This window comes from Chinchilla lanigera, unplaced genomic scaffold, assembly GCF_000276665.1.
Source record: "Chinchilla lanigera isolate Chin_1 unplaced genomic scaffold, ChiLan1.0 scaffold00009, whole genome shotgun sequence".
In the NCBI taxonomy this organism is placed as follows: domain Eukaryota; kingdom Metazoa; phylum Chordata; class Mammalia; order Rodentia; family Chinchillidae; genus Chinchilla; species Chinchilla lanigera.
The window spans coordinates 30,253,481-30,279,795 of NW_004955410.1; the positions used below are offsets into that span (position 1 = coordinate 30,253,481).

Below are 26,315 nucleotides of genomic sequence, written 5' to 3' on the forward strand. Positions count from 1 at the left end.
TTTTTTTTCCATCAACCTCTTCTTGACCTTCTTACTTATCATAATACTTTAGTCAGCTCGGCAACACTTTGCAACAAAGGGCTGATCCCATTTAATTCCTCAGGAATTAATCATAATAACAGCAATTATAATAAACTCATTTAGTATAAATGTGGATGTAAATTGTGCCTGTGTTGCATTTCTGCGCCTCTGTTGCTTAGTTTCGCTGTCACCAGCATCCAGCCTGACATGGACTGTGCAGTGGCCTCCTCTAGCCGGATTATTTTTCTGTAGTCACATTTTGCCTTAGCTCATAATATGGCTGCATTTTGCCATTTCCTTCCTCCACAGGCAAAGAGGAAGCTCTGATATACAGGTCACAAAGAACATGGTTTGCTTTGGATTCACTCTAACCATCTAACTTCCTTAGCTGTGGAATAATAATCTAATTCTAAATTACATTCATTGGGTGGGAAACTTGAGAGATTGCTCAGTCCAACACACCCATTTTAGAGATCTAGAAATTGAGGCCAGTCATTTGATACCATAAAGTCCTTTGGCAACAGAACCTGGACCAGGCACTAAGGCAAAAGTTCCCATCTTGCCAGATCAGTCTGCTATTTGTAACAGGGATTCTGTCCTTTTGCATAAATTAATACATCTTAGTCCTCCTTTGAATCTTGGCCTCTGGGGAGGAATAACTGGGCAAGGTACAAAGAAAGATATAGATGCCAGAGGAGTAACTAGTAGGCCTCAGTGTTAGCTGGGCTCCCAAGAAGTGGGAATCCCTCAGGAACCTGGCTGAGCAAAGACTGCCTTTTGGTGTGTGGGGAGGCAGACAGGGTAACGTGCTTTTCACCCCCAGCTGTAAGCTTCCTGGGTCTAGTTAGTGGGTGGAGTGTGTTGTGTCCTCCCTTGGCTCAGAATTCATGGGTCATAAACGAGATGGGATGAGTCTCCCAGATTCAGGATCCCTCTGCTTCCCACCACGCGCTTCCTTCTTCCCTCTCCCCGCCTGAGCCCTGGCCACACTGAATGTATGTCCCATGAGAACAGAGCTTGGAAGCTGCCCCAGAGCCAGCACCCACCCACCTGCAGGATGTGACCTCTGGGCTCCAGCTCCTGCTGCTTCCTCCCTCTGCCTCCCTACCTTGGGATCTGTTCAGACCACAGCTCCCAAACAGCCCCACTTTGTGTCTGAATCCCACAGAGACTCCCGCACTTTGTGACCACAGAGAACTTGTCGCTTCATTACAGTTCTGGAAAAAAAAAAAAAGGAGCAAAGGGTAGTAGTTGTTCAAATGACTTTGTTAGGGGAAAAGGAGGCTGGCGACTGACAGCTGACAGTGACTGGAGCAGCACATCCACAGCATTTTATCAGGAGATTCTGCACTGTTAACCCAGCTAATCTTCCCACAGCCGTCATCAGGTGCCATAGCATTCGGCTTCCCTGGAGTTTCCAAAGCTTTGTGATCTAGAGATGCACTACTGTACTCTCAACCTTGGAAGGATGTTCCCAACTAATTAATGATGGTCAAGTGCTTGGGAGATGCATGTGGGAAGTCAGGCTCACTATTTGTACATCACAGTAAGACAAGCATGACCATTTCTCTCTTTTTTTTTTTTCAACTAGTTAACTCCCCCCTTTTCCCCTTCTTCTTCTAAACCATTTATTCTTTGCTTATTTTTCCTCAATTATGAGTGAAACCATTTTTGGTGGAACAGGCCAGTGTTCTGTAGAATTTCTTCTATGAGGCAAGAAGGGGCATGTTGGGTTTTCTCAGCCATATGATCTTTAGCAAGGAAATTGCAAAGTGTTATTGGCTGAACTACCTGCAAATGAAGCATGGTTTTCTGTATGGCAGAATGGTTTGAAACTTTTGATATAAACAACAGCGGTGAAAAACTTATTTTACCTCACAGCCCAATATACTAACGTGTGTCTGCTTATATTTGTACCTACAGTCAGCACTCCACACCCTGGGTTCTGTACCCATGGATTTAACCAACCTGCAATAGAAAATATTGGGGGGAGGAATTATTTCTGTAATGGACTCATATAGACTTTTTTCTTTTCATTATTTCTTAAACAAAACAGGGTAACAATTATGTGCCTTGCATGTAGGTATTATAAGTCATCTAGAGAAGATTGAAGGTATATAGGAGGATATGCATATGTTATATAAAAACATTACACTTCTATCTTTTGGAAGTACTGGGAATTGAAGTCAGGACTTTACACTGAGCTGTGTTACCAGCCCTTTTTATTTATTTCATCTTTTGAGATAGGGTATCATTAAGTTATCCAGGTGCCACTTGAACTTGTGATCCTCCTGCCTCAGCTTCCCAGAGTGCTGGGATTACTGGCTTGTGTTACTACATCCAGCTAACACAATTTTATATGAAGGACTTGAGCATACACAGATTTGGAGATAGGGAAGAGGGCTATCCTGAAATCAGTTCTGTAGCCGCACACGCAATACTTTTCCTGAATCATGCTTAATAAAGATTAAGCCCCTAATATGTTTTTACTGCCCCTAATATTTCCTGGATTTCTTATATTCTATTCATTTTTTCCAAACTTATGATGATGTGAGATTAAACTGGTTTTCATAACTTCTCACTATTTTGCCCACTGATGAATTGCTGCCAGACTTTGAAAAGCCCCATAACGGGGGCAAAGTTCACTGCAGTGCTGAGCACAAGGTCAGGAGACCTAGGTTGTGTTCCCAACTCTGTCCAGCTCCAAAATTTCTTCCCTGGACCTCCTTGTGCTCCTATGAAATTAAGGCACTTTACCTCAGACTTTACCCTCCGAGTACTTTCTTGAAAATCCTTCTACATGGAACTCAATATAGAAGACAGAGCCCCAACTGGTCCCTCTCTCTTCCCATAGTGGACCCCCACCCCTACGCAGAGGGCTTCAGAGCACAATCCATGTACTGCTGGTTCCATCAGTTTCATTCAGTCTTTTCTAGTTCTGGCATGTGATGATCATTTTACTTCCTAGGCAACAGATTTATCTAATGAGGTGCAGCAGCCTTCATGCCCACTGATTCTGAGGTGGGAATCTCAACCGCCAATTCCTAGCATCAAGGGGAATTTTGGCCATACAACCACAGTTCTTCCCTGCTCAAGCTTCATAATTTGCTCATAGGCCTTCAGGGGATGAGGTCTCTTCAGGGAACAAAGGCGTTTTGAGGGGTCTTCCCTAGATGTGAGCAGGCAGACATATGAGGACGTTTATTTATGTCATTGTGTCTGCTGGGTTTGTTTCTTTTTTTTTTTTGCCTCCTAAAAGCACCAGGTTTCTGATCTTTTAACATAGCTCAAATCACTTGGCTCACAGCTGGTAAAATACAATTTTCTGGGTCTCAGAAAGAAAGGCTTTTCAGATTTATAAAAAGAGAGAAGGCCGTAAGACTCCTTGAACATCAAATGGCTCTTACAAAACACCATTTTGATGAGTTAAGTGTAAATGAATCAGAAACATAAGGATTAAATTTCCCTTGAAAGACACATGGGTTTAAAAATTAGGGGGGAAAGTGCTTGGCAAGATGGATTTCAGGTTTGTGCCAAACCTCAAAATGTTTGAAAAATGGTTTGAGACATTCTTACTGAACACAAAATGCCATGGAGTTCCCTCATCCCCAGACATAATAGTGAATCTTTTTGACAACAATTATATGTCAAGAAAAAAGGCCTGCGGGGCTTAGCCACTTTCTCAGGACTCCTTTAATACCCCCTTACTCCCGACCCTCCAAAGAAACACATTTGTAGGGCTAAAAGAACTGTCTGATTGACAAACTAAAATTTCAAGTCAGGCAATTACCAGAAAATAACCCCACACTCCGAAATACTTGAATTTCCCCCCGTACTTCCCAATGTCAATTATACCATTTTCTAAGTGGAATAACACACTCGAGGGATGTACAGTCCTGGGTATATTTTATTCACTGGTGTCCAGAGCTATGCATGGTTGTAGTAGTCATTTGTCTGATATTATAATGCCAGCTTCTTTGCAGAAGGGGGAAAAGTCCCAGGAAAGCAGATTGGAGGGAAATAACCACTGGTTTATTAAAAGAGCTGTATTGTAGAAATGCTTTCTGTCATGGTGTAAGGGCATGGAATGAGGTTTTCAAGTTGCTGGGAATGGTCTTGGAAAGTTGAATTCTGATGTAGCTTCTCTCTTTAATAAGCTATATTATGACTTTTCCACATGTCAGAATTCTTCCTAGCTGAACGAACTCAGGAGCAACATATTAGGGACCCATGACTAATTATCTTATGAATGTTGTGCATCTTGTGTCTTAAATGGGTCCCAATTATTTTTTACTAGCTATTCCTGACAAAAGCAGGCTGACACTTTTACAATCTCATTTTTCCTACGCAAAAGCACAGAAGGAGAGGGTTTGAAGCGAGCTGTGCACAGTGTGTGAGGGAGAGAGCGTGGGTGAGCTGCGCTGGGCTGCTCCCTTTGCTCTGTGGCATTACCTTGTTTCGTTTTCATATTTAAACCAGGATGACCAAGATTTGCTTGTCTGCTTCCTTCCTTCCTTTCTTCCTTCCTTCCTTTCTTTGCCTTTGAAATGAAGGGTGCATTCAGTGGCTGCCAATACCCGCTTAGAAACTAGGGGTAACAATATACTTTATCAAAAGTTCTCAAGTCAGTGTAGATCCCCCAAAAGCTATATTTAAGTCTATATGCTTTAACACTATGCCGTAATTCCTAGAAAAATCTGTTTATTCTTTTGTTAGGACAGCACATCACACAGCAACTTGCTTTCAGAGACCCAAAATAATTTGTGTGCAAAATAAATATCCAAAAGGGAGAGTAAAAGTCACAGAAAGCTGCTTACACTATTTCCAGTGAACATAGTACTGTACAGAACAGTGATTGTTAAAATCTAGCCCTCTCTCCCTATCATTGTACACGTATCTACACTTCTTCAGCTAAAAATAATAAATGAAAACTAGAAATACTGAACAGAAAGTTAAACCAAATTTCTGTCTTGGAAAAGGATTCAGAATCAGAAGAAGTAGGGCCAAATTCTGGCTTGCCATTTTTACCTTTTTTTAAAAGCAGCTCTCTGTAGAACAATAGGGCAAAGAAGTGTTCCTTTGATTCTGAAAAATACCCAGTCCCTTGCCCAAGAGCTGCCTGTGCCTCCCTCCCTTAGAACTTCACCACATTCCAAACATCTCTCCCTTTCATTCCACTGCTCCGTAACTCAAAAAGGATCAAAGTCCTCCAGTACAGTTCCCTCTGTTTGCAAGTCAGCCACCTACCTGAGATGTTGTAAAACCAGCTTTAAAAATTCTCAATGCATGTAGCTCTCAATTGAATATGCATAGGGGATCCATCTGAATGACATACACATCAGTCAGATAGTTTATATTTCTAGACGGGGTTGTTATTGAAGAAGATTGTATTCATCTCACAATAAACTATGAATGATAGTAGTTATTTAATATCTCCCTGGCCTTTGTTGATATACTTTAGCAGCCTGCTTTGGACGGACAAGTTACCACTGTGCTTGGAGTCTACCACCGGCACCCTCCTTGCCCCTCCGTACACATATCTAAGAACACCGCATATGCACACAGTGCAGGGCTAACTTCCCATCTTTCCTGAAGCAATTCGGATATCTTTAGGATCACTTTGGGGGAAAGTCTCCTGTTATACCATGTACAAACTTCCATACCTTGTCTGCTTCCCTTAGTACATGATGAATTTCTCTAGGGGAAGAATGATCTTTCATTCCTGCTAGACTCTTAGCACAATTCCTGAAATAGAGCATAGACTGGGTAAATATTTTCTTTTCTTAAAAGAAAAAAATATTTTAAAGTTTTTTTTCAGGTGTCCATTGTATCACATTTTTACTGAAGCAAAAAAAAAAAAAAAGTAGGACTAAAATTTAAAATTGTCCCTCTGTAGGCTCTGGGTTCTTAGTCCTTGTAGAAAATGTGAAGAGTAAAATGCAGAAAGGCTTGTGCTAGGAGGATGAGCCGCCTGCTTGGTCTCAACTTTCTCCCCTAGCCTATGTTTGTCTGGATGGTCTTATTTATATCTATTTCCTTTTGATAAAAATAGTAGCTTTCTAAGTGAATTCACCACACAGAGATGATACTTTTGACTGAGGCCGGAGTTTCACAGATGGAGCTAAGATGCGGCCTCTTGTGTGTGGGTATCCAGCCAGATGCTCATTTTCTGAGTCATCTGACTTCTGAGTTTTCACTTTTTTTAAGAGTACAGTATAATTAAGATAGGTTCCCAGGGATTAAAAAAAATAACCCATGAGTAAAGCAGACAGTCTATAGGTTGAGAGCCATATAAGGAGATTTGTGGGCACCTACCCAAATGGAGAGAGGCATTAAGAGCTATTCAAAACCTACTGAAATGTCAACACACTTTTGAAAAGGGTCCATTAGGGATGCAAATGTGTGGTTCCCTGATTATGATAAGCACTGGAAAGAAAACAGCGAAACCCATTAGAAGGTTTTGAGAACTGGATTTTGAAGGGTAAGGAAGACAAGCCTAGTTTCTCTTAGGGCTGAGCTTCATTTCTGGGCCTCTCTGCCTTCTCAACCAACAATTCTAATGATTTAAATGGCCCTAAGTATTCCTCCTATTTTGGATAAAGCCAATTAGCTCAAAGGTGAAAGGGCCAACTTTGAAATTCCATCCGTGTCAGATAAAATTCATCTTAATAAGATCAATTCTCTGGATTACAAACTCTAACTTGCTTCTGTAAAGAGCCTGACTTTCTAGAAGCTCACTTTCAAGCTTTTGATGTGTTTTGGTTTGTTCAGGCAGCAGCAGTCTTTCTTATAAGAGGTTGATTCTAATTTAAAATCTATCATTTTTACTACATAGTCTTCTACAGATCAACTCCTCGAAGAGGTCTACTTAATAATCATTTAGGGATTTCCAGGGAGAACCATATAATCAGAAGGGCCGCTCTAATTTTGACCATCTGAGTTGTTCACATATGACGTCAAATGATATCGTAATGGATAAATTGAAGAGTAATTTTTGTTTAATCACTCTAAATGTAAAAAAATGATAATTGATTTTTTCCATCTTACTTGATCTGGAGGGAATTGTATCAGTTTCGAGGACGTCATAAAACAAAATATTTGAAGTATGTTTCAAATAATAAAAGAGAAGTACTTAACTTAATAAAGATGTGGAATTCATTTGTGAAGACAAACACTGGCTGGACACCAATAGGCGGAGAGTTGGCCAGAAGTTTGCAGCAGTCAGTCATTCTCACGTGTCCACTTCGCCCTGTGGCTCCTAAACCCTCTCCATATTAAGAAAATGAACTCTGCTGCCCATTCTGGACTCTCCAAACATTGTTTTCATTTACTTTGTTTTGGTGCAAAAAAAGGATCTGTAAAAAATTTTCCTCCTTACAAGGAAAGTTGTCCATGACACTTCCAGATAGTTAATTATAACTAGTTCTTAGTGCCTTATTTTAATTAACATTTACTTGGCATTTGTATTTGATGCTTGAGAACTTGACATAAAAGTTACGGCTTTTGACCCTTTTGGAGAGTTTTAGCAATTGAAACCACTGGAAAAAATGGAACACTTAACTGTCATAAGAGCATTTGAATGTTTTAGCACTAACCTAAAACAAAGATCGTAAGCCCTGGAATGAACATTTTCATTTTGCATTTTTGCCTTGGTGCTTGTCAAGAGAAATAGTCTCAGACTTCGAAAAGGCAGAAATATCTATTACCAGTAGCATCTAGGCGAATACTTTAGCGTTTTCTTATGTTGAATCAACCCTCTTAACTTCTAGAAAACTTTTCAGCTATGTTATGGTTTTTCTCCTTTTTTCTTCCCTATCCAGGTGGAGCAGCAAATTCCAAAAATTCACCACAAATTATCCCAATGTTTAAAAGAAATCAGAATGACTTTACCTCTGGCAGTTAAAAGGTATACTCTCCCTGTCATTAGACAGGTCTGAATCTAAGGCAAGGGGAAGACACTAAACAAACAATCCTAATATAATAAATAATATAAACATATTAAAGAGCATAAAGGAAAGGCACACAGGCTATGACCCTCTAAAGTGGAGACACATTTACTAGGAAGTAACAGAAAATTCTAAGGCAGTAATATATAAAAGGAGGCCCAAAGGCGAGAGAAGAGTTGATCAATAAAGGAACAGATAGCTGAGCATTCCAGGCAGAGGCTTCAGGCTGTATCAAAGTGCTAGAGAAAGAACGATCTCGGAGCATTCTGAAAAATGAATGAAAGCCAGGTGGGTGGAACTTGCCCACCCAGGTGGAAAGTAACACTACAGAGATCTAAGAGATATAGCATTTGAAGAGTACTTTCTCTTTTAAAGATTTTAACTACTAAGAAAAGACATGGCAGAATGTTGAGCAGGAAACAGCAGGGATTTTTAGTTCATGGAGATCATCATCTGCAGTGCAGAGGCTGAATGCTAAAGGAGCAAAACTAGAGGTAGATATTGTTGGAAGGAACCAAGTAAGAGAAGACAAAGTTTGGGAGTAGGATCTTGGTGGTGGGGATGGAGCCGAGTGGAGGGGCGCACTCCGGGTCTATTTCAGGAGTGGATTCCACACAACTTGGTGAATGATTCAACGTACATGATGAGAATGTCAAAGTTTATGTGTGGATTCTAATCTTCTCAGGAAAATATATTTAATGAAATATAGGACACACAGGACATTTTCTGCAGAAAGCAATCTAAAGATGGGACATTATATTAAAGTTCTCCAGAGTGAATAAGAAGAGGGAGATAGAGAAAAAGAGAAAGAGAGAGGCTCATTTAACTTATGACTTTTGACTTTTTGATGGTGTGTAAGCATCCCTATACAACCATTCTGGTTCTAGTGCAATATTTCCAGTGTAATATTTTATTAATTATGGGAAAAAGTCAATACTTTATTAAAACATACACTGTGTACTAAATGAGTTTGTCTGGCTATAAGCTAATGTAAACGTTCTGAGTACAATTAAAGTAAGCTAAGTTGTGATATTCAGCAGGTTCAGTATATTAAGTGTATTTTTGCCTTACAATAATTTCAATTTACCATGGGTTTATCAGGATAAAACCCCACCATAAGTAGGAGTAACTATTTATCTATCATCTGTCTATCTATCTCTCTATCTATCTATCTATCTATCTATCTATCTATCTATCTATCTATCTACCTAGGTACCTGACTGCCTACTGTGAGGCACTAGACAATGGAGGTTGATCTGCCATCTTCCAAGTGCAGGCCTAGAAAGGCAGGTGTGGTAAACTCTAGTCCTAATCTGTTTGCTCCAAAGAAAAGAGGGATAGCACCAGTATTAGTTCTACACCAAAAGCATGAAAAGACATATCCCACTCTCAGACAAAGAGAGAAGACATTCTTCCTTCACTTTTTGTTCTCTTCAGGCCCTCAGTGGGTTACATGATGCCCACCCAGTTGGAGAAGGCATGTGACCTTACCCAACCTGCCAGTTCGAATGCTACTCTCTTTTAAATACACCCTCACAGACCTGCTCAGGAATACATTTAACCAGCTCTCTAGGCATAGTGTGGCCCAGTAAAGCTGACACTTAAATCTCTCACAGACACCATGGATCAGGCAGGTCTTCCATAGTGCTCAACATAGGAAAAGCTATCTTAGCTTTTCAGCAGGTAGGATCCAGTAGCATCTACTACTCCATAGTAACAATATTTTTCCCATCAGGTGACGGACTTGGAAGATTTTTTGTCATTCTCAAAATGCCCAGTTTAGATCCAGTCCCGTGAGTGTGATGGCACCACAAGGAAAAAACAGAGCTACTTATTTGAGGACCTGTCCTACCACTCTTGAAATATGTTATTCTGTTGAATAATGAATGACTTACTCTGGTGCATGAAAATGTGAAACCTTTATTTCACACTCCTAAAAGAATTATTGTTCATGTATGAGAAGGAGCTCTCCCCTCTCTTCCCATTCAGTATTTCTGATCCCTGCCCTGTTTTGCTAAATGTTACCTCCACTTAGGTACCGTGGGAACTTTTCTTTTGTTCAAGAAAAGGAATGTTCAAGAGCAGCCAGCCAGGAATTAATCCATTTGTTCTGACTTTGAGGAAAATCTATTTATAACTGATGTATGCCTTCCCTGGGATAAATACTTCTGGATCTCTCTAAGTCAGGTTACCCACTCTGGATCATATCCACTCATATAAGTTTAGGCTTGAGGGATCCTTGAAGAGTGTTGGCTTAGCCACTTTTATATATGAAGAAACAAAAACTGGGGGACATTGAGGACGCAGTCCAGGATCACCAAATGAGCAGCTAGGGCAGTCGGGTCCCGGTGGGGAGTTTATATTCAAAGCCATGCTGTGAACTGCTTGGTTTCTTTGCTTTATCATGTATCAGACTGACGCATCCTAAGAAAGTACAACTTGGCCTTTTGTTCTGATGAGTGAGTGGCTTAGCTTTAAGGGAAACTGAGGAGCAACTAAGCTCTCATCACAATCAGGGAAGGGATATCTTGTGGACTCATTCCTTCCTGTGGGCTAGCATGTGAGACATGTTCTTTACGTGTCCTGTCAGTCACTTTCCATTTCTATTTCTATTAGGGATTTATAGTCTGCAGCTAGAATTGACATTTACTTTGCCTATAACTCTACCACAAATTAAAATCAGACCCCAAGTCCCTCTGGGGAAGTTGTTTATGAAGCTGTAGGAAGACATCTGAAATGATGCCAAATTACATTTTAAACTTGAAACACCAAATACCACATTTGTTTTAGAGGAGGGATAGGACTGTCTGGGGAATAATTTGGGAGACTGAGCAAGTCATTCTCTTTAGCAAAGTACAGGGCCACCAAGGGAGGGAAAGGTGCTTTAGAAGAGACACTTTATATGCAACCCCCCTTTTAACTAATCATTTAATCCTAAAGAAGCTTTTGTTTCCCGAGAATGAACTTAAAAGAAAACCAGCCTCTTGCAAATTCATACCTTTAAATAATATATGTAGATATTTCAGTGGTACTTATAAATACCTTGAGAAGCTGGGTGGGAGAAAGATTGAAATAAAAGAACTGCATAAAATATAAACCTGAGTTCAGAGGTTTGACTTGACTAATGCTGGGACTAAAGTGTGTTTGGGACCAAAAATCTATTTCTCAGTTTTACCATTTAGCAGGTAAATGTCGGGCAGTGTTTGTGTGCAATAAGTGTGTTTATGCATATAGCGTGGCCACACTTTTAGCCTTATAGCCTAATAATGGCAGAAGCAAGCATGTCTCCAGGGAAGTCCTCAGCAGTGGCAGTAGCTTATTTGCTTGTATGGCCAGTCCATCCATGAGTAGTTTAGAAAATAGCAAAGCCTGGTTGAAAAGCCCTTTGAGATGTTTGTATGCAAAGTGCAGAGTACATGCCAAGTGTCATTGTTATGAACTTTATTGCTGCTATTTTACTAAGTGTCTCAGATTAATATCAACTTAGCTTCACGATAAGTGCTCTTGCAAAGTGGGAGAACTTGAATGGTAGCTCAGGGAAGGTTGCACAGGGAAGCGAACCCAGTTTCCTAGAAACTCAACCCTTCCCCCATCCACAGTCTTGCTTGAGTCAGCGCTAAGCCTGCTGCAGTCTCTAGAAATCTGGATAGTGTTTCAAAGTACTATCACCCTTAAAGACCCCTATCGTGGGGCTGGAGTTATAGCTCAGTGGTGGGCCAATTGCCTAGCATGTGTGAGGGTCTGGATTAAATCCCCAGCACTGAAAAAAGAAAAAAGAAAAAAGGAAGGAAGGAAGGAAGGAAGGAAGGAAGGAAGAAAGAAAGAAAGAAAGAAAGAAAGAAAGAAAGAAAGAAAGAAAGAAAGAAAGAAAGAAAGAAAAAGAAAGAAAGAATTTTTTAAAATTTTAAAGATCCCGGTCATGGATCTGTCATAGGGATACAGGTGCTAGGAAATGAGAAATAGTGTAGGATAATGTAACCTCATCAAGTCATTCAACAAGCCTCTGTGAGCTCCCATTTTGTGCCAAGCTTTGTGCTCGCCTATATTCTTCTAATCCAAAGGACAGATTGGCACATGCTGTGAGAGCACTTGGCAGGGACTACCTTGCCTGGAGAGATCAAAGCAGGCTTCCCAGAGGTGACAGTGGCTCTCAGTCATAGAGGAGACATCCAGATCTCCTGGAGAGGTGGGGTGTTTCTGATATTTTCCCCACATACCTTACTCACAAATTCAGAAGAACATAACATCTTTGTGTTTTGAAATGGTACTAGTGATTGTTTTATTTTCTAAAGCAGATGAGCCATTTTGTGCATAGAATACATATCTCCCACCCTCCAATGGCCAAACACACTCAAACTACTCTCTCTGATCACCCTCACGCCATACTTGTGATGTGGGTTTTGCAGCCCTGTGGCTTTGTGGAGGACAAACCAAGAGGAAAAGTGAGTTACACAGCCCTCACACTCTTGGTCCATGGCACAACCGGGAGGCAGCTCACAGCCTGTACCTTGTCAGCCACACGAGGCCACTTCATTCGATTTACTGGTTCATGATGGCAGCCAGCATTATCGCTATCATTTCTGTCACCCACTCTGGCTGGAACGAGTGAAAATAACAGGCCTGATGTAGGAGTCAAGAGGTCTGCCAGTTCCTCCTCCTCCTCCTCCCTAGAATCCAGGCCAGTCAGGAACAAATCTGTTTTTTTCTAGAGCCTAATAAGAGGAAATTCCAAACTCTTAGCCATTTAATTGTTTTACACTATTTGTTCTTAGGAGATCTTCTTTTCTAATTTAAATCCCATGTGCTGCTGATTTATTGTTGTTGTTATTCTGCTTCAGTTGGGTCTGAAGCACTGGTGACTGGTCACTGACCGTTCTCTGACTCTAGTAATTTGGAAACTTGAAGGTTCTTTTGTCATCTCTCAGCTTCCTCTACTGTCACTTCCTTCAGCCTAAGGGCTCTCAATCCCTTTACTTTTACCCCTAAATCCTCCCTTCTGGCCTTTTAATATTTCCTTGTACTTTTCAGGAACCTTCTCTAAGTTCTCCATCCCTTCAGTCTCCTTCCTCCCATAATATACAGATGTCTTTAGCATCTTTCCTGTGCACCCCATGGACTTTGGTTATTTGATTCAGTGCTGGTTGAGGTAGCTTTAATGATTCTATATCAGAATGTTGTGTTTGCTCCCAGACCCTGGCAACATCGATCCTCAGAGCACTGCCTCATTACCTTATCACCAAGAGTAGAACTTGGGAAATCAAATCTTTAGCCCATGCATGGAATCACAGTTCCCAAAAGCCACTCTCTGTCCCCTCTCCTGCCAGTGTGTCAGTGGAGCTAATACATCACAGTGCTACCTCCCAAGAAGCTGAAATACAATGATTCTGGAGAATGGCTGGGTGGAAGGTGTCATAAATTTTGTCCCCTAGGCCAGATATTGAAGAGATTCTGCCTCAGGATTCCAGAATATGGGAAAGCTATCACTGAGAGCAGTGTAGCAAGGTGCATTGCAGAACATGCAGGCTGAGACAGCGCCAGCCGCCCAGGTGATCTGATAGGTCTTTTGCAGAGTTCTTCTGTCTTTACTGGAGTATCTTGTAGCTGGAGCAATTGTTATTGAGCTGCAAAATTTAGTAGTAAATTTGGAACATGGGTATGGGGATGGGGGCGAGTGGTGGTTGTGGATTCCACCACAAATCACTGAATGAAAATATGATAACTGTCAAACTGAAAAGCCAGGAGAAAGCTACACAGAATTGCGGACTTACAGCTAGGCATGGGGGTGGGGGCCTCCAAGCTGCCTGTATGCTCAAGGAGATCTTTGCCTCTGCAGAATATCCAGGCAAGTGAGTTAGTGAACGTTTCATGAATTATTTATTTATGGTGAATGAATGCAAGCAGCAGTCTTATGTAAATGACAAGGCTCATAATCAGAGGCCTGCTTATTTGTCCTTAGGAAGCAAGGAGGAAGCTTATTAACAACTCTCAACAGAAAGGAATTGTACTGAGAGATGTGCCTTGATAAAGATATATTTTTCCACAGCTGGTCAGATGCGCATCATTTATTTGAGCCATATTGAAAGTAATATTTCATTTTATGTCTTTTGATCTGCATTTACTTGCCTTTTCTAAGTGTAACTGTATGAATAATTGATGTAACTGAGAAGTTATTGGCTGATTGAAAACCCATCTCTTCGTGTCTGCACGTCTGACCCATGCCTGAAGCCAAATTGCATTTAGGGTCTCTCACAAATGATCTTTATAAAAAGCCTTTAGCTCTTTACAAGGAAGAAATATCAGATTTTTGAAAATAATTTTTTTTAAAACAAGAATACATCACAAACCAATCCAGCCATGTTTTTGGTTAACTTAAATGAATCAGGCTGACTGCATAACTAATTCAGATTAATGGTGCAGAAATCAGTCATTAAAGAAGCCAAGAGGAAAAAAAAAAAGATTGATTTAATAGTCTTAACAGAATGACCATAAATTCAGATCTCCCCTCCTATTACCACTCTCTCTCCTTAAAACACTTGAAAGCACTAGTATTCCTCCTCAGCCTGAGTGGATACAGCACATGCTCTATAAAACCACGCCAAGGCCCAGTAGGATGCAGATCTGTTAGCTGTATTATGTTTTATTACTACCATTGGCTTTCTCACAGCCAGGCATTCATTTAAAGGGAAAGAAGTTATGGTTTTCAAGACATCAGATACTACATCTATAAAATAAAGACATCAGTGGTACAAAATTGGTTTTCAAAAAAAAGAGGAGATCCTCATTTACCTTGAATGGTATATTTCATTTCAGATACTGCTGGTGGTGATGATTCCAAAAATACCTTCATTGATATCAATAAATCTGTGCAAGGTAGAAGGGAGCAGTTAGGTTGATCGTGGTGTGAATGTATTGAGTACCTGAACACACAGAGCTCTGAGGATTACAGTGCACCCTTACTGCAGGGCACACATTCAGCTGTTAGAACATTATATAAATTGGAGACAGATGAGAACTTCAGAAATTTTCTTAGCCTTTCCTTATGAAATGCCTACAATATAACTGCAAATGAAAGTTAATTTGATTGATGCAAAAAACAAATGTGTCTAGGACTCATCTGAAAGTTTGAGTTTAAAGGGCAGTGGTACCAATAACCTTGGAGATAGCCATGTACACTCTTCAAGAACTAAAATAGATTGCATCAGGCTGTTAGTACAAATTGAAGTTTCACTTTTGATTTGTAAATCACGTAAATTCTTTTCACTATAAAGATAATTTACTGGACACTGTTTATGTAATGCCTGTTGCCAGTGGGTAAGATCCTTGATATTCATGTTTTCATTAATTCAAGAAATAGTTATCAAACACCTACTAGGAACTTTTCCCTTTTTTCTCATTTTATTTTATTATTTTATTTTTGTGGTACTGGGGATTGAAGTCGGGGTCTTTGCATTGAGCTATATCCCCACCCCTTTTTAAACTTTCAATTTTAAAACAGGGTCTTGCTAAGTCTCTAAATTGCCCAGGTTGGGCTCAGACTTATGTTCCTCTTGCCTCAGCCTCCTCAAGTGCTGGGATTACAGTGCTGGGATTACAGAACCAACCCCTCGCCTGGCTCTATATGTTTCTTAAATTTGCCAAATGATCAAAAATTATGGTGAATCTTTAAATGTTTAAAAATTCATTACAATAAAAGGCATATTCCCATTAATTTTCCTCAAAATACTTCCCCTCACTTCAAACATCATTCTTGGTAAAGTATCTTTTATTATAATTTTTAAGATAATTTAAACATTGACTGTAATGTATTTTTTTTAATCACCCCTTGTATCTGCTGTGGTAGACAAGGCAGGGGCAATTCTGACTTACTCAGTTTATCTTACTACAAGAAGAGACTTTAAAAAAAATCACTCAATCATTAGTAGGGTATCGTGGCGTGTGTCTGTAATCTCAACTATTAAGGAGGTTTTGGTAGGAGAGTTACAAGTTCAAGACCAGCCTAGACAATTTAGAGAACCTATCTCAAAATAAATTTGAAAACAAATATAACTTGCTTGGCATGTGCAAACCCCTGGATTCATTTATCAGTACCAAAAAAAATGTACTAAACCATTGATGAATTACAATTGGGAATGTGAGGGTAAATTCCAAGAGACTACAGAATTACACTTAATTTATTTGTTATTACATCTTTCCCATGTGGAAATTTGTAAATAAATAATTATGCAAATAATCAAAATGGCTACACTAATTTTCCCCTCTGAAATGAGAATGTATACTCTGACATATACTAGGTTCTTAGTCGATCTTTGTTGAGTGATCAATTGTTTCATTGATTCATTGAATGACTAAACAGTGAAAATGTTATAGGGATCTTCTTGGAAGGTGGAACAGGGTCAAGACTGGAGGTGTTTGGAGCCCAGAGACATGGCTGGGAAGCAGCCAGAGGTCAGATGACACCCAACTTGGAGTTTTTCTACCTTCTATCACAAGGGCGCAGGCTTACTGGTATCCCTGATCAGGCAGATGACAATGCTGTTTGACAGTGCTGTTTTATTAGTTTATTTATTTATTTTTAGAACACAACAGGCGCTAAAGGGGTGAAGGAGATAAGACAGAGATACACAGGCAAATTCTCTTCCTGAACTCCTAAATGTCCATGTCATCAAAAGAAAAGTATGTGGGAGACCCGTCTTGTGGGTAAATATCAGTTCTTTAACAAAAGTCCTCTCTGGAGTTTCAGAAAACTTGGGAAGGAGAATTCATATTTAACTGAACTTGCTGTTTATTGTAAACTTTTCTAGGGCAAAATATTTCTACTTCTTTGTCTTGTTTGCTAAAAGAGGAAATGGTGTATTTGCTGTCTGTCATTAGGAGGTTGGTGATGAGACTTGGTGCAGACTATGAGTTCATTCAGTAAATGACACAGGCGATAGGGTAACATGATCTCTCTCTTGAAATCTTTTTAATTGACACAATACTTTTATTTTGTCTTTTTAAATATGGGTCAGACAGCTTTCTTTTTTTTCTCAATTATTGCTCCTGTTGGAGTTTTGTCACTGTTTTCAGGAAAAACAAGATTCTAAAGGCTGATCTCTGGGGAATGAGTTAGGTTCCATTTTGAGGAAATATTTGTAAGGGCCCTTTCTGAGAAATAATGTGAAGTCATTTTGCAATTCTCTAAAGTTGTGGGTGAGAAGAATCCATTTGTTTCTGTGGATGTGTTTAGAAACCTAAAGTTAATGAATTTTTCTCCCAGTATAGGGATTCAACCCAGGGCCTTCATACTGAGCTACGGTCTCACCTTTTTGTGTTGTATGTTTTTCTTTTCATTCTTCTTAAATTTTGAGACAGGATCTTGCTAAATTGCCTAGGCTGGACTCCAATTTATGATCCTCCTGCCTCAGTCTCCCAGAGTACTGGGATAACAACCCTGAGCCACAACACATAACTAAAGTAGGTAGATTTTTAAAGAAATATCTTTTATGTGTAGGAAATATTGAACATTTAATTGTAGTTTCTTAACCCTAAGGATTGGTATTCTTTAAAATCCCAGGTTTAAGCCACACTTTATTTATTGAAGTATGGTAATTAATCTGTTGCTTAATCAATGTTTCAGCATCTAGTTTTCCTGTGTGTGTGTGTGTGTGTGTGTGTGTATGTGTGGTACCGGTGATCGAACTCATGACCTTGCGCTTGACAGGCAGATGCTTATGTCACTGAGCTATATCCCCAGTCCCAATGTTTCAGAATCATAACAAAAATAATAGCAAATAGTTTTTATTTGGCATGTTTAAAAGATTTAACATGCAGTAACTCATTTAATGCTATGAAGTAAATTTAGCTGTCACCCTCATTTTATAATTTAAGAAGCAGAAAGCCAGAGAAGCCAAGTAACTTGCCTAAGGTCACACAGCAAGTACATGGCAGAGCTTAGACCCCAACCTAAGCAGGCTTGATCATAAGCACATTTTCTTCAAGATTCATTATTACCCAGTGGAAGAAATTATTGTATTGTCTTTCCACTTCTCATTTGATTTGATGTCTTCACAAAAATGGGAATTTTAAAATTCCATTTCATAGGAGAATGACTAAACAAGCATTTCACATTAGAAAAATTCCTTTTCCTAAGATACAAGAATTTATCAGGCGCAGTGGCACACAACTATAATCCTAGCTACTTGGGAGGCTGAGGAAGGAGGATCACAGTTCAAAGAGGGCCTGGACAACATAGCAAGACCCTGTCTTAAATTAGAAATAAATGAATAAATAAATAAATAGGGCTGGAGATGTATCTGACTGATAGGGCACTTGTCTAGCATGTATGAGGCCCTGAGTTCAACCACCAATGCTACAAAATAAAAAAAGATGTAAGAATTTATGTTTTATTCTTAGCATTCCAGTCTCTTCACCCCAGACAAAAACTAGTTTATCAAATTAGGCCATAGTACTCCATTTAAAAAGGTCCAAAGGAAGCACACATTTCTTTCCATAAGCAAATATAGGTATAATAGGAAGGTAACAGTCCATCCACTCTGCCTGTGAAATAATGTTACATTTCAGTGGGAAAAATGTAGCCCAGTCAAATGCAAAGTCCTTTTTAAGAACTCCTTTTGAAGGGGCTTGTTGTGTTTTCAAATGTAGTCTTGGCATTACAAACTGAATTCTAAACTACCTTTATCATAATGCAGCTTAGAGCCTAACCAGATTAAAAACCACCAGGTTTCGTGTCAATACTTAGAATCTGAATTTTAGACGTCAAGGGATTTTGAGATGACCAAGAGTCTGTCTGTTCATTAGACACAAGAAATAGAGAGCCCACAAGCTCAGAAAGTCTCCTCTTCTTGCCCACAATTCTATTTTCTTACCTTGAAGCTTTTGAGAAAATCCCACCTTCCACCAAGTGCTTAGATTATTTCTTTATCTTCTTGAGATTGCTTCAGTGTCTGTGGCCTGTTTTCCATGCTTACATTAATCTTCCAATTTTCTGAGCTAATGTTTTTCATCATTTTCCCTTTCCTTTGGATGACCACGTGGCTGGCAGATCTGTCTGCCCTGATAGTTCATTAGACAGTCCCAGGCTACCACAGAGTTTTCAAAGATCTGGGAAAGGAGAGCAGTCTAGAGAGACCCTTCTCTGACCTCCCAAGTGGACAGGCACTGGCCCCTAGCTCCTTAAAGATAGTAGCTTGCCGGGGGCAAGGAAGACTGGCAGACGCAGTCCTGGCTTTCAGACACCCCCAGACTGGAAAACATCCTTCAGGGGGAAAAATGAGGACGTGAAATTGCTTGCTGTGGTACCTATCATTCTGCTAGGGACAGTGAAAACACAGTCTGTCATCCTTGACATTTTAATTGAAAGAAAAGCTTACATAGATTTCAGCCGTAAGCAGTATGTTTATACAAGTGTATAAAGAGGAATAATCTGTCAAGTTGGAAAACTCTTAATGCTGTAGGACTCGGTTTAGTAATTGAACAATCCAACATGAGCTCACACATCTTACCTTGTTCCATGCCTCAATAATTTTTAGTAGAAATACTTTACCTAGAGGCATATGGTTATTAACAAGGAGGCACGGCTCGCTCAAAGCCTGGAATTATTAGCTCATGGCAACAAGCCTGCACTAGAGGAAAGACTGTTGGGTCTTTGTTTTCACAACTTTATTGCTATTTTGCAATCTTATTTTCAAAACCTAATCGATGTCTTATGTGGGAAGGTTTTTGTTTGTTTACCTTTTTAAGGAAGAAAATAGAAGTTGACATGAATGATTGATTTCTTATGTTAGCAGTATTCTATTATTTTACTACTTCATGGAAAGTCCAAGGAGCAGTGTGAATATCAAAAGAAATGGACCATGAATTTATTTTAGCATAAAAAGTCAATAGTAATTTAGTTATGGGACCATCAAGGTGTGATGGGGGAAGCTCTGTTTTACAAGCTGAGTATAAGCCCTGCTCCCTTTCATGACCCATGTGACCTTGGGCAAATATAAATGTATGTGAGTTCAGCTTACTCCTGAGTAAACTGGGAATAATGTGACCTACCTACCACATTGCCATGTTCCAATCTCATAAAATTAGGGATATGAAAAAACTTTGAAAAATATGAAGTATTGTTCAGGTGCAGTATGAAAAGTTTTATGCAAGCATGCTATATTAGATAATACTTATTTCAGTACTGTATACACAAAAGAAATTAGACAATGCAATTATTCTAGTATCACTCTTGCCTTAATAATATGAATATTCTGGACAAATGATTGTTGCTGTGGCCCTCGCTATACAGATAAATCCTCAGTCTGGTCCTTTTTTTTTTTATGTTTTTTTAAATGCTCTAGATGCACTCCAGGACCTTGCACGTGGTAGGCAAGCCCTTTACCACTTAGCGATACACCTCCAGCCCTGGTTTTTTATGCACATAGTGATGGTATAAAGTTTTCTTTTCAGGGTTTTTATAGTTTTAAAATTCCAAGCAAGGAGCCTAGAAAATTCTGTCAGTGTTGTAGGTGAGGGTTGGGTAAATAATGTACAGAATCTGTGAAAAAACAAGTTTAGATTACATACGGGCATCTGAAATAATCATTTTCCCTTCCAAGTATATATTGCTAATTGGTCTTATTGATATCTCTTAGAAACCATAATTAGAACCTCAAGGGAGCCCACTACCCTGAAAGGCTTTCTTAACTAATGAGAAAACACTTGATATTATAAAATTTAGTAGATCTGTGCATGGAGTGGAAATAACTGACCTACTCAGAACATTAAATTCAGTGAAACATACCACTTTCCAACTATTCTATACAACTGGGAGTTTCTGTCATTTGGAGAAGAATGAAAACTCATTTTGAATTTAATTACTTTTACGTTTCTATTCTCATCGTCATTGAGTTGTCTAATTGATTTCTTTTTTAAAAAAGCATACATCAATAAGAACTAATGACCAAAATTATTTTTAATATGTCAGGTTAGAAATGGAAAGTAAATGATGCTAACATGTTACCCTCTGTTCATGAGGCTATCGTAAAATCAACATAATATAAAGAAATGCTTTGAGTTGTCTTTCCTGTAACAAGTTTTGTCTGTTCTTGTCTGTAATTGAAGCTTTCCCTCTAGTGACAGATGTATATTAAAATGCTATGTATGTGTATGATACCAGACAAGATTCTTGAGTGTGCTTTATGTAAGGCTTATTACCCATCTGACCATCTAACTAGATGTCCATATGTACATCTAATCCTGAACCTGGAGAAAATTACTGTTAGTAAACATTATATATTTTGATATACAGCTATTGTCCTTTCATTAAAGTTCCCAAACAGAATGTTAAGACTGGAGAATATAAAAAAACCATTGCCACTCTATATGTATCTGACTTGCATTATCGCCTCTGAAGGAGACAGATTTTAAGACACTGTGGTCACAATCTACTGTAGTATTTTGGAGCAATTAGAACCAGAAGTCTCCTCAAACTATGAAAGCTCCTAGGCTTTCACAGGCCTGCTGGTCTTTATTGTCATTCCACACTCCAGAGGTCCCAAGGGCACATGTCAAGAAATATTCTTGACACTTCACTTGCTGATCGGAAAACACTCATTTCATTGATATAAGCTACTTATATTAGCCTCCACACACATTCTATTAATAAAACCGGGTGTAATTTGTGTGCATTGACATAATCTCCATGGAATGGCTTCATATTCTTTCATATTGTCACATATACACCTTCCTAAGTGTGTACATCTTGAGTAATTTATGACTAATCCTTGTAGGATGTGTGTAACTGTGACAGTTAACTATATTTCCAAAAGAGCTCTCAGGCAAAAAAGAGTGGAAAACTTAATCTTCTCTGGAATTTTAACAGCAAAGTGAAGGAAGAACGTGTTGGCATTCTTTCCATCATCTCAGTCCCTGCTTCTCTGTGAGTCCCCCAGGAAGGCACAGGGGCTCCAAAGAAGTAGCTCCTCACAGCCCTCTGAGTGGGCTGCACACAGGGCCATGGTTCCCTGGAGCAGAGGAAAGTGAACATCTGTCACTGAAGCCTTACCCAGTTCTTCACACAAGGGGGATCTCCTTTTTTTCTTTAGGAAAGGAACTAATTCTAGAAGTACGAGTTCTTCACAGGACACACAAGATAAGTTGTTTAACATGGAAGACTCTGAGGTTCTGAGAGGTCATTGTTTGTTTTGTCTTGTTTGTTGTTAAACCTTTAATTTAACGGTTTAACATTTATATAGCTCCCCAGAGCAAAAACATCAGAAGATTGAGAATTTAGCTGGGAAGGTCACTCGTTTGCCATTTTTAATAAACACAAATAATTCTCTTTCCCCCTCAGCTCCGCATTCCCTGGCTCATTAAATGAATTTAAGGTCCTTAAATTTTTTTTTTTTTTGGCAAGTTGAAGCAGCAGTTCCAACTATGTATTCCCCTGCGGAATGCTTACCCAAGTCCAGCAGGTCAGGCCCAAATCAGTTTCTGTCAAACATCCTAACACCTCAAGTTAAATGAAATGAGAGATTGGTGATGGGGGCTGGGCTCTGGACTCACCCCCAAAAAGGCTGGCCTCGGTACTGCGACCCGCAATCTGGCTGCTTGAGTTTGTGCTCTGACTTTGGATTGTTCTACTTACAGTGGAGAACTAAGAAAAATTCAAAATGGATTTCTGCTTGCAATTCATGAAAGGCGTTTGCTCTACCAATGCAGAGTGAAAGTGCATCCAGAGTGAAGCTAGGTGGGCTTCCAGGCAGGGCAGTGAGGGACAGTGCAGATAAAACACATGTACTCAGACTTCCAGCTCTAAGATACTTTAAAGACTGAGCGTTTCAATAGACCCAGGATTCCAGCACCCTGGCCCTTTCCTTAGAAGCACAACTGCGGGAGGCTTACCAGCTTGTCTCTATTGAATATTGGTGAGATAACAGGGCTCAGGAAATGAAGTGGAATTTGATGTATTTACTAGGAAGCAGCAAAGGAAATCAGGCTTGTATTTTATTTGTTATTATTTCCCTAATATCCTCAATTATGTGGCTCTCCCATCATTGGCTCCGGTCCGCTGCACATGTGATGTGGGTGTGGGTGTCCCCACTGGTTCTGGGCCCTGATGAACAGGCCCAGGGCATCAGGAGTAATGTCTGGTGTTTTTCCTTTGTTCCTAGGCCTGTCCCAGGCTCTCTATCTTCTCTGCTACATCTCCACAACAGACAGAGACAGCCCATGCCAGCCTCCATGCCTGGGACCCTGCCCAACCCAACTATGCCTGGATCTTCGGCTGTCTTGATGCCGGTAAGAGATTGTGGGAGTCCCATTGAAGCCTCTCCCAAGGGTAGAGGCTTGGTGCTCTTGAAAGAAGGAAGGAGAAGCTGCACTCTAACCTCACTTGGAAGCAGGCTCTGAATGGAGAGCCGAGCTATGTGCCTGTTTGCCTCAATGGCATAGCCGCTCATCCTCAGGCATTTTGCTGGTTTTCCTATCTTTTGATACTTTGCTAGGAGGCAAGGTCTAACTCTCTTTTTTTTCCTGTCATTGTTCCTTAAACAATACAATACACCAACTATTTACATAGAACTCACTTGCAGTAGGTGTTATAAATAATCTAGAGATGATTAGGTATATGGGGGATATGTATAGGCTCTACTCAAATACTGTGTGCTCCTATGCACTGAATTTGAACATGCATAGCATTTGGTATAAATGGGAAGGAGATGTGTTCTAGAATCAATCCCTATCAGCTACATGGGATGGCTGCACTCCAAAGTCCAGTTTGACTTATATACACCGTCCATAAACTGCCAATGATCTAGACAGTATTCAGAGTAATAATTATAATAATAACAATAATAAAGTTTGTACATAATAGCTGCTAATATGTATTTATGCATATCGTGTTCTATAAATCATGCTAGCAGCATTTATTGAATGTTTATTGTGTGCTGGTCACTATCCAAGCATTCTGTCAACACATGAAACAATTCTATGAGGTAGTCCTATTCCTGCCCCCATCTTTTGATGAGGAAAGTAAAGCAACCAACTTGCTCAGCCGAGAAGCAGAGCAGCGAGCTTTGAACCTAGAAGTTGTGGGTACAAAACTCACTACTGAGGTATATGTACATCCTACTCCTTCACTTTTTCAATGGGGAAGGCACTGTTATACAGTGATTTTACAGATGAGGAAATGAAAGCACAGAGGGGCTGAGTGGTGGTGAAGGTCACATAGCTAGTAGGTGATGGAGTCGAGATTTAAATCCAAGTAGTCTGACTACTGAGTTTCCACTTGTAATTATGACACACTGCTCCCCTCGAAAATGATAGATAAATGCAGAAGAGATCATGCTCTCCTTCCATGGGGCCTCCTCCCTGTCCTTCCTCATCCACCTTGGCATTGTACTTTGGGGAACATAACTGGTATTCTGATTCACAGGGCTACAGGAGTTCTCAAAATCCCCAGATGTGGTGCGACAACTCAGTTAAAATCTTTCCACAAGAAATTAACAAGGGCTTGCAGAGCATTCTCACATTTTCAAGAATTGCCAAAGTTTGTGAACCATCTTACTTCCCCAGCAATTCTGTGCGGACATGATGGCAATAATTATTGAATATCTATGCTACAGATGAAAATCTGAAAGGCAAGAAGGAGAAGGGAATTGGTGAATGTCACATGGTTTATGAGTGAAGAGGTGTGGCTGGAACCCATGTCTCAGCTCACACTGAGTGACTTAGATCATCCCTGGTTGAGCAGTTTGTTCATTTTCTAATGTTAGGTTGTGGAATGAAGGGCTCAGTGGGCTCAGCATAGAGAAAAGGGCCCGCCCACTACAAAGGTGGTGGTGGGGTCCCAGCTGGAAACAGTCTTTGCAACCTTGAGCTAGAGGATGAGCAGATCAAGCTGACTGATCGTATCCACGATACTCTTTTGTAGATGAAGGAAAACAGCACCATTGGTGCAGTTCTCCCAGGTTTCCTTCAGCTGAACGAACTGCTCAAGGATTTCCAGCACAACCTGTCTTTATTTAGATTCTCAATCCCTCGTATCTGATACTGTTATTAGTTTCCTTTCAGAATTTCTAGGCCTTATCCACAAAAATGCCACTATCAATTAATTTATGCATGCATGTATGTATATATGCATGTACGTTTAACTAAGCCACGTATCATTCCCAGGGACAAAGGTGGAACACTCGGGCTGAAAGGGCCTAGAGAAAAGGTGTCTGACCCCAGGTTTCTCATTATCTCTTCCTAGAACTTGACCTCTTGTTGATACTTCAGGATAGAACAGATTCGAGTGCATGGGCAAGAGCCAGTGTAGACAATAAGTCAGGGATGCCAGATCTGCAGAAGTTCCCAAACCCATGTCTGGGATGTATACAGCTGCCATGACAGTAGGTGTCAGCCTAGAGCAGTAATTCTCAACTGGGGGCAATTCTGTCCCCCAGGGGTTATTTGGCAATATTTAGATACACTACTGGCTGTCACATCTGGAGCAATGAGAGTACTGGCATTAGAGAGCAGAGGCCAGCAATGCTGTTAAATGGCCCTTTGTACTCAGGACAGCTCCATAATAAGTGTTATTGGACCCAAAATGGCAAAAGTACTGAGCTTGAGAAGCTTTGGTCTTGAGTGCTGCTAATGTTACCAGAGATAATTAATATAAAATCTCTAAGCATATCCTAAGAGTTTCCGGCCCTTGAAATCCAGGACTTCATTACTTCCGTGTGCAACTTTGGACTTCTGAGGATGGTCAAGAGCAGCCTCTTCTCCTAGAGTTCCTGCCTTGGGAAACCATAAATCCTAGGGTTAAAAGTCGAGAGTGTGTCTTTAGATCAAGGTGAGATTTTTAACTGATTTGTAATGTATGTGGTCAACCCACATGTTTCACAAAGCCTTGGTGTAAGACAAAATGATATCTTCCTTCCTTCCTTCCTTCCTTCCTTCCTTCCTTCCTTCCTTCCTTCCTTCCTTCCTTCCTTCCTTCCAAAAACTTGTTGAGCACCTTCTGTGGTGCTAGAGCACTGTGCTAGACGCTGAGGAAGTAGGAAGAACAGGACAAAAGAAGAACAAATACTTCAGTAGGTTGTGATTTCTCATCTTGAAAGTCAAACTAATAATTTAGGAATATATTTATTCCATTTATTCCTCTTTATAGAAGTGCAGCAACCTATGGACAGTCTAGATCTTGTTTTCAGTGTGTGCAAAAGAGGGGGGTCCTTTATGTGTTCTTATTTTGTTTTGTTTCTTTTTTTTTGGGGTGCTTTATGTGTTCTTATTTTGTTTTGTTTTGTTTTCTCTTTCTGCATGATAATAGCATTAGATATACTTGATTTAGTTTATTTTATGAAATGTGTTATGGATCAAATGCAG

At 39.9% G+C, this 26,315-nt stretch overlaps 1 protein-coding gene across 2 annotated transcripts in view; it reads left to right on the top strand.

Moving 5' to 3' along the window:
- Creb5 (cAMP responsive element binding protein 5) overlaps window positions 1-26,315 on the top strand; it is a 388,897-nt gene that overhangs the window by 270,516 nt on the left and 92,066 nt on the right. For both annotated transcript variants that reach the window (XM_005377470.2, XM_005377471.2), the window contains one exon: window positions 23,117-23,243. In XM_005377470.2, coding sequence (XP_005377527.1) covers window positions 23,117-23,243 — 127 coding nt within the window. The remainder of the gene's footprint in view (window positions 1-23,116; window positions 23,244-26,315) is intronic.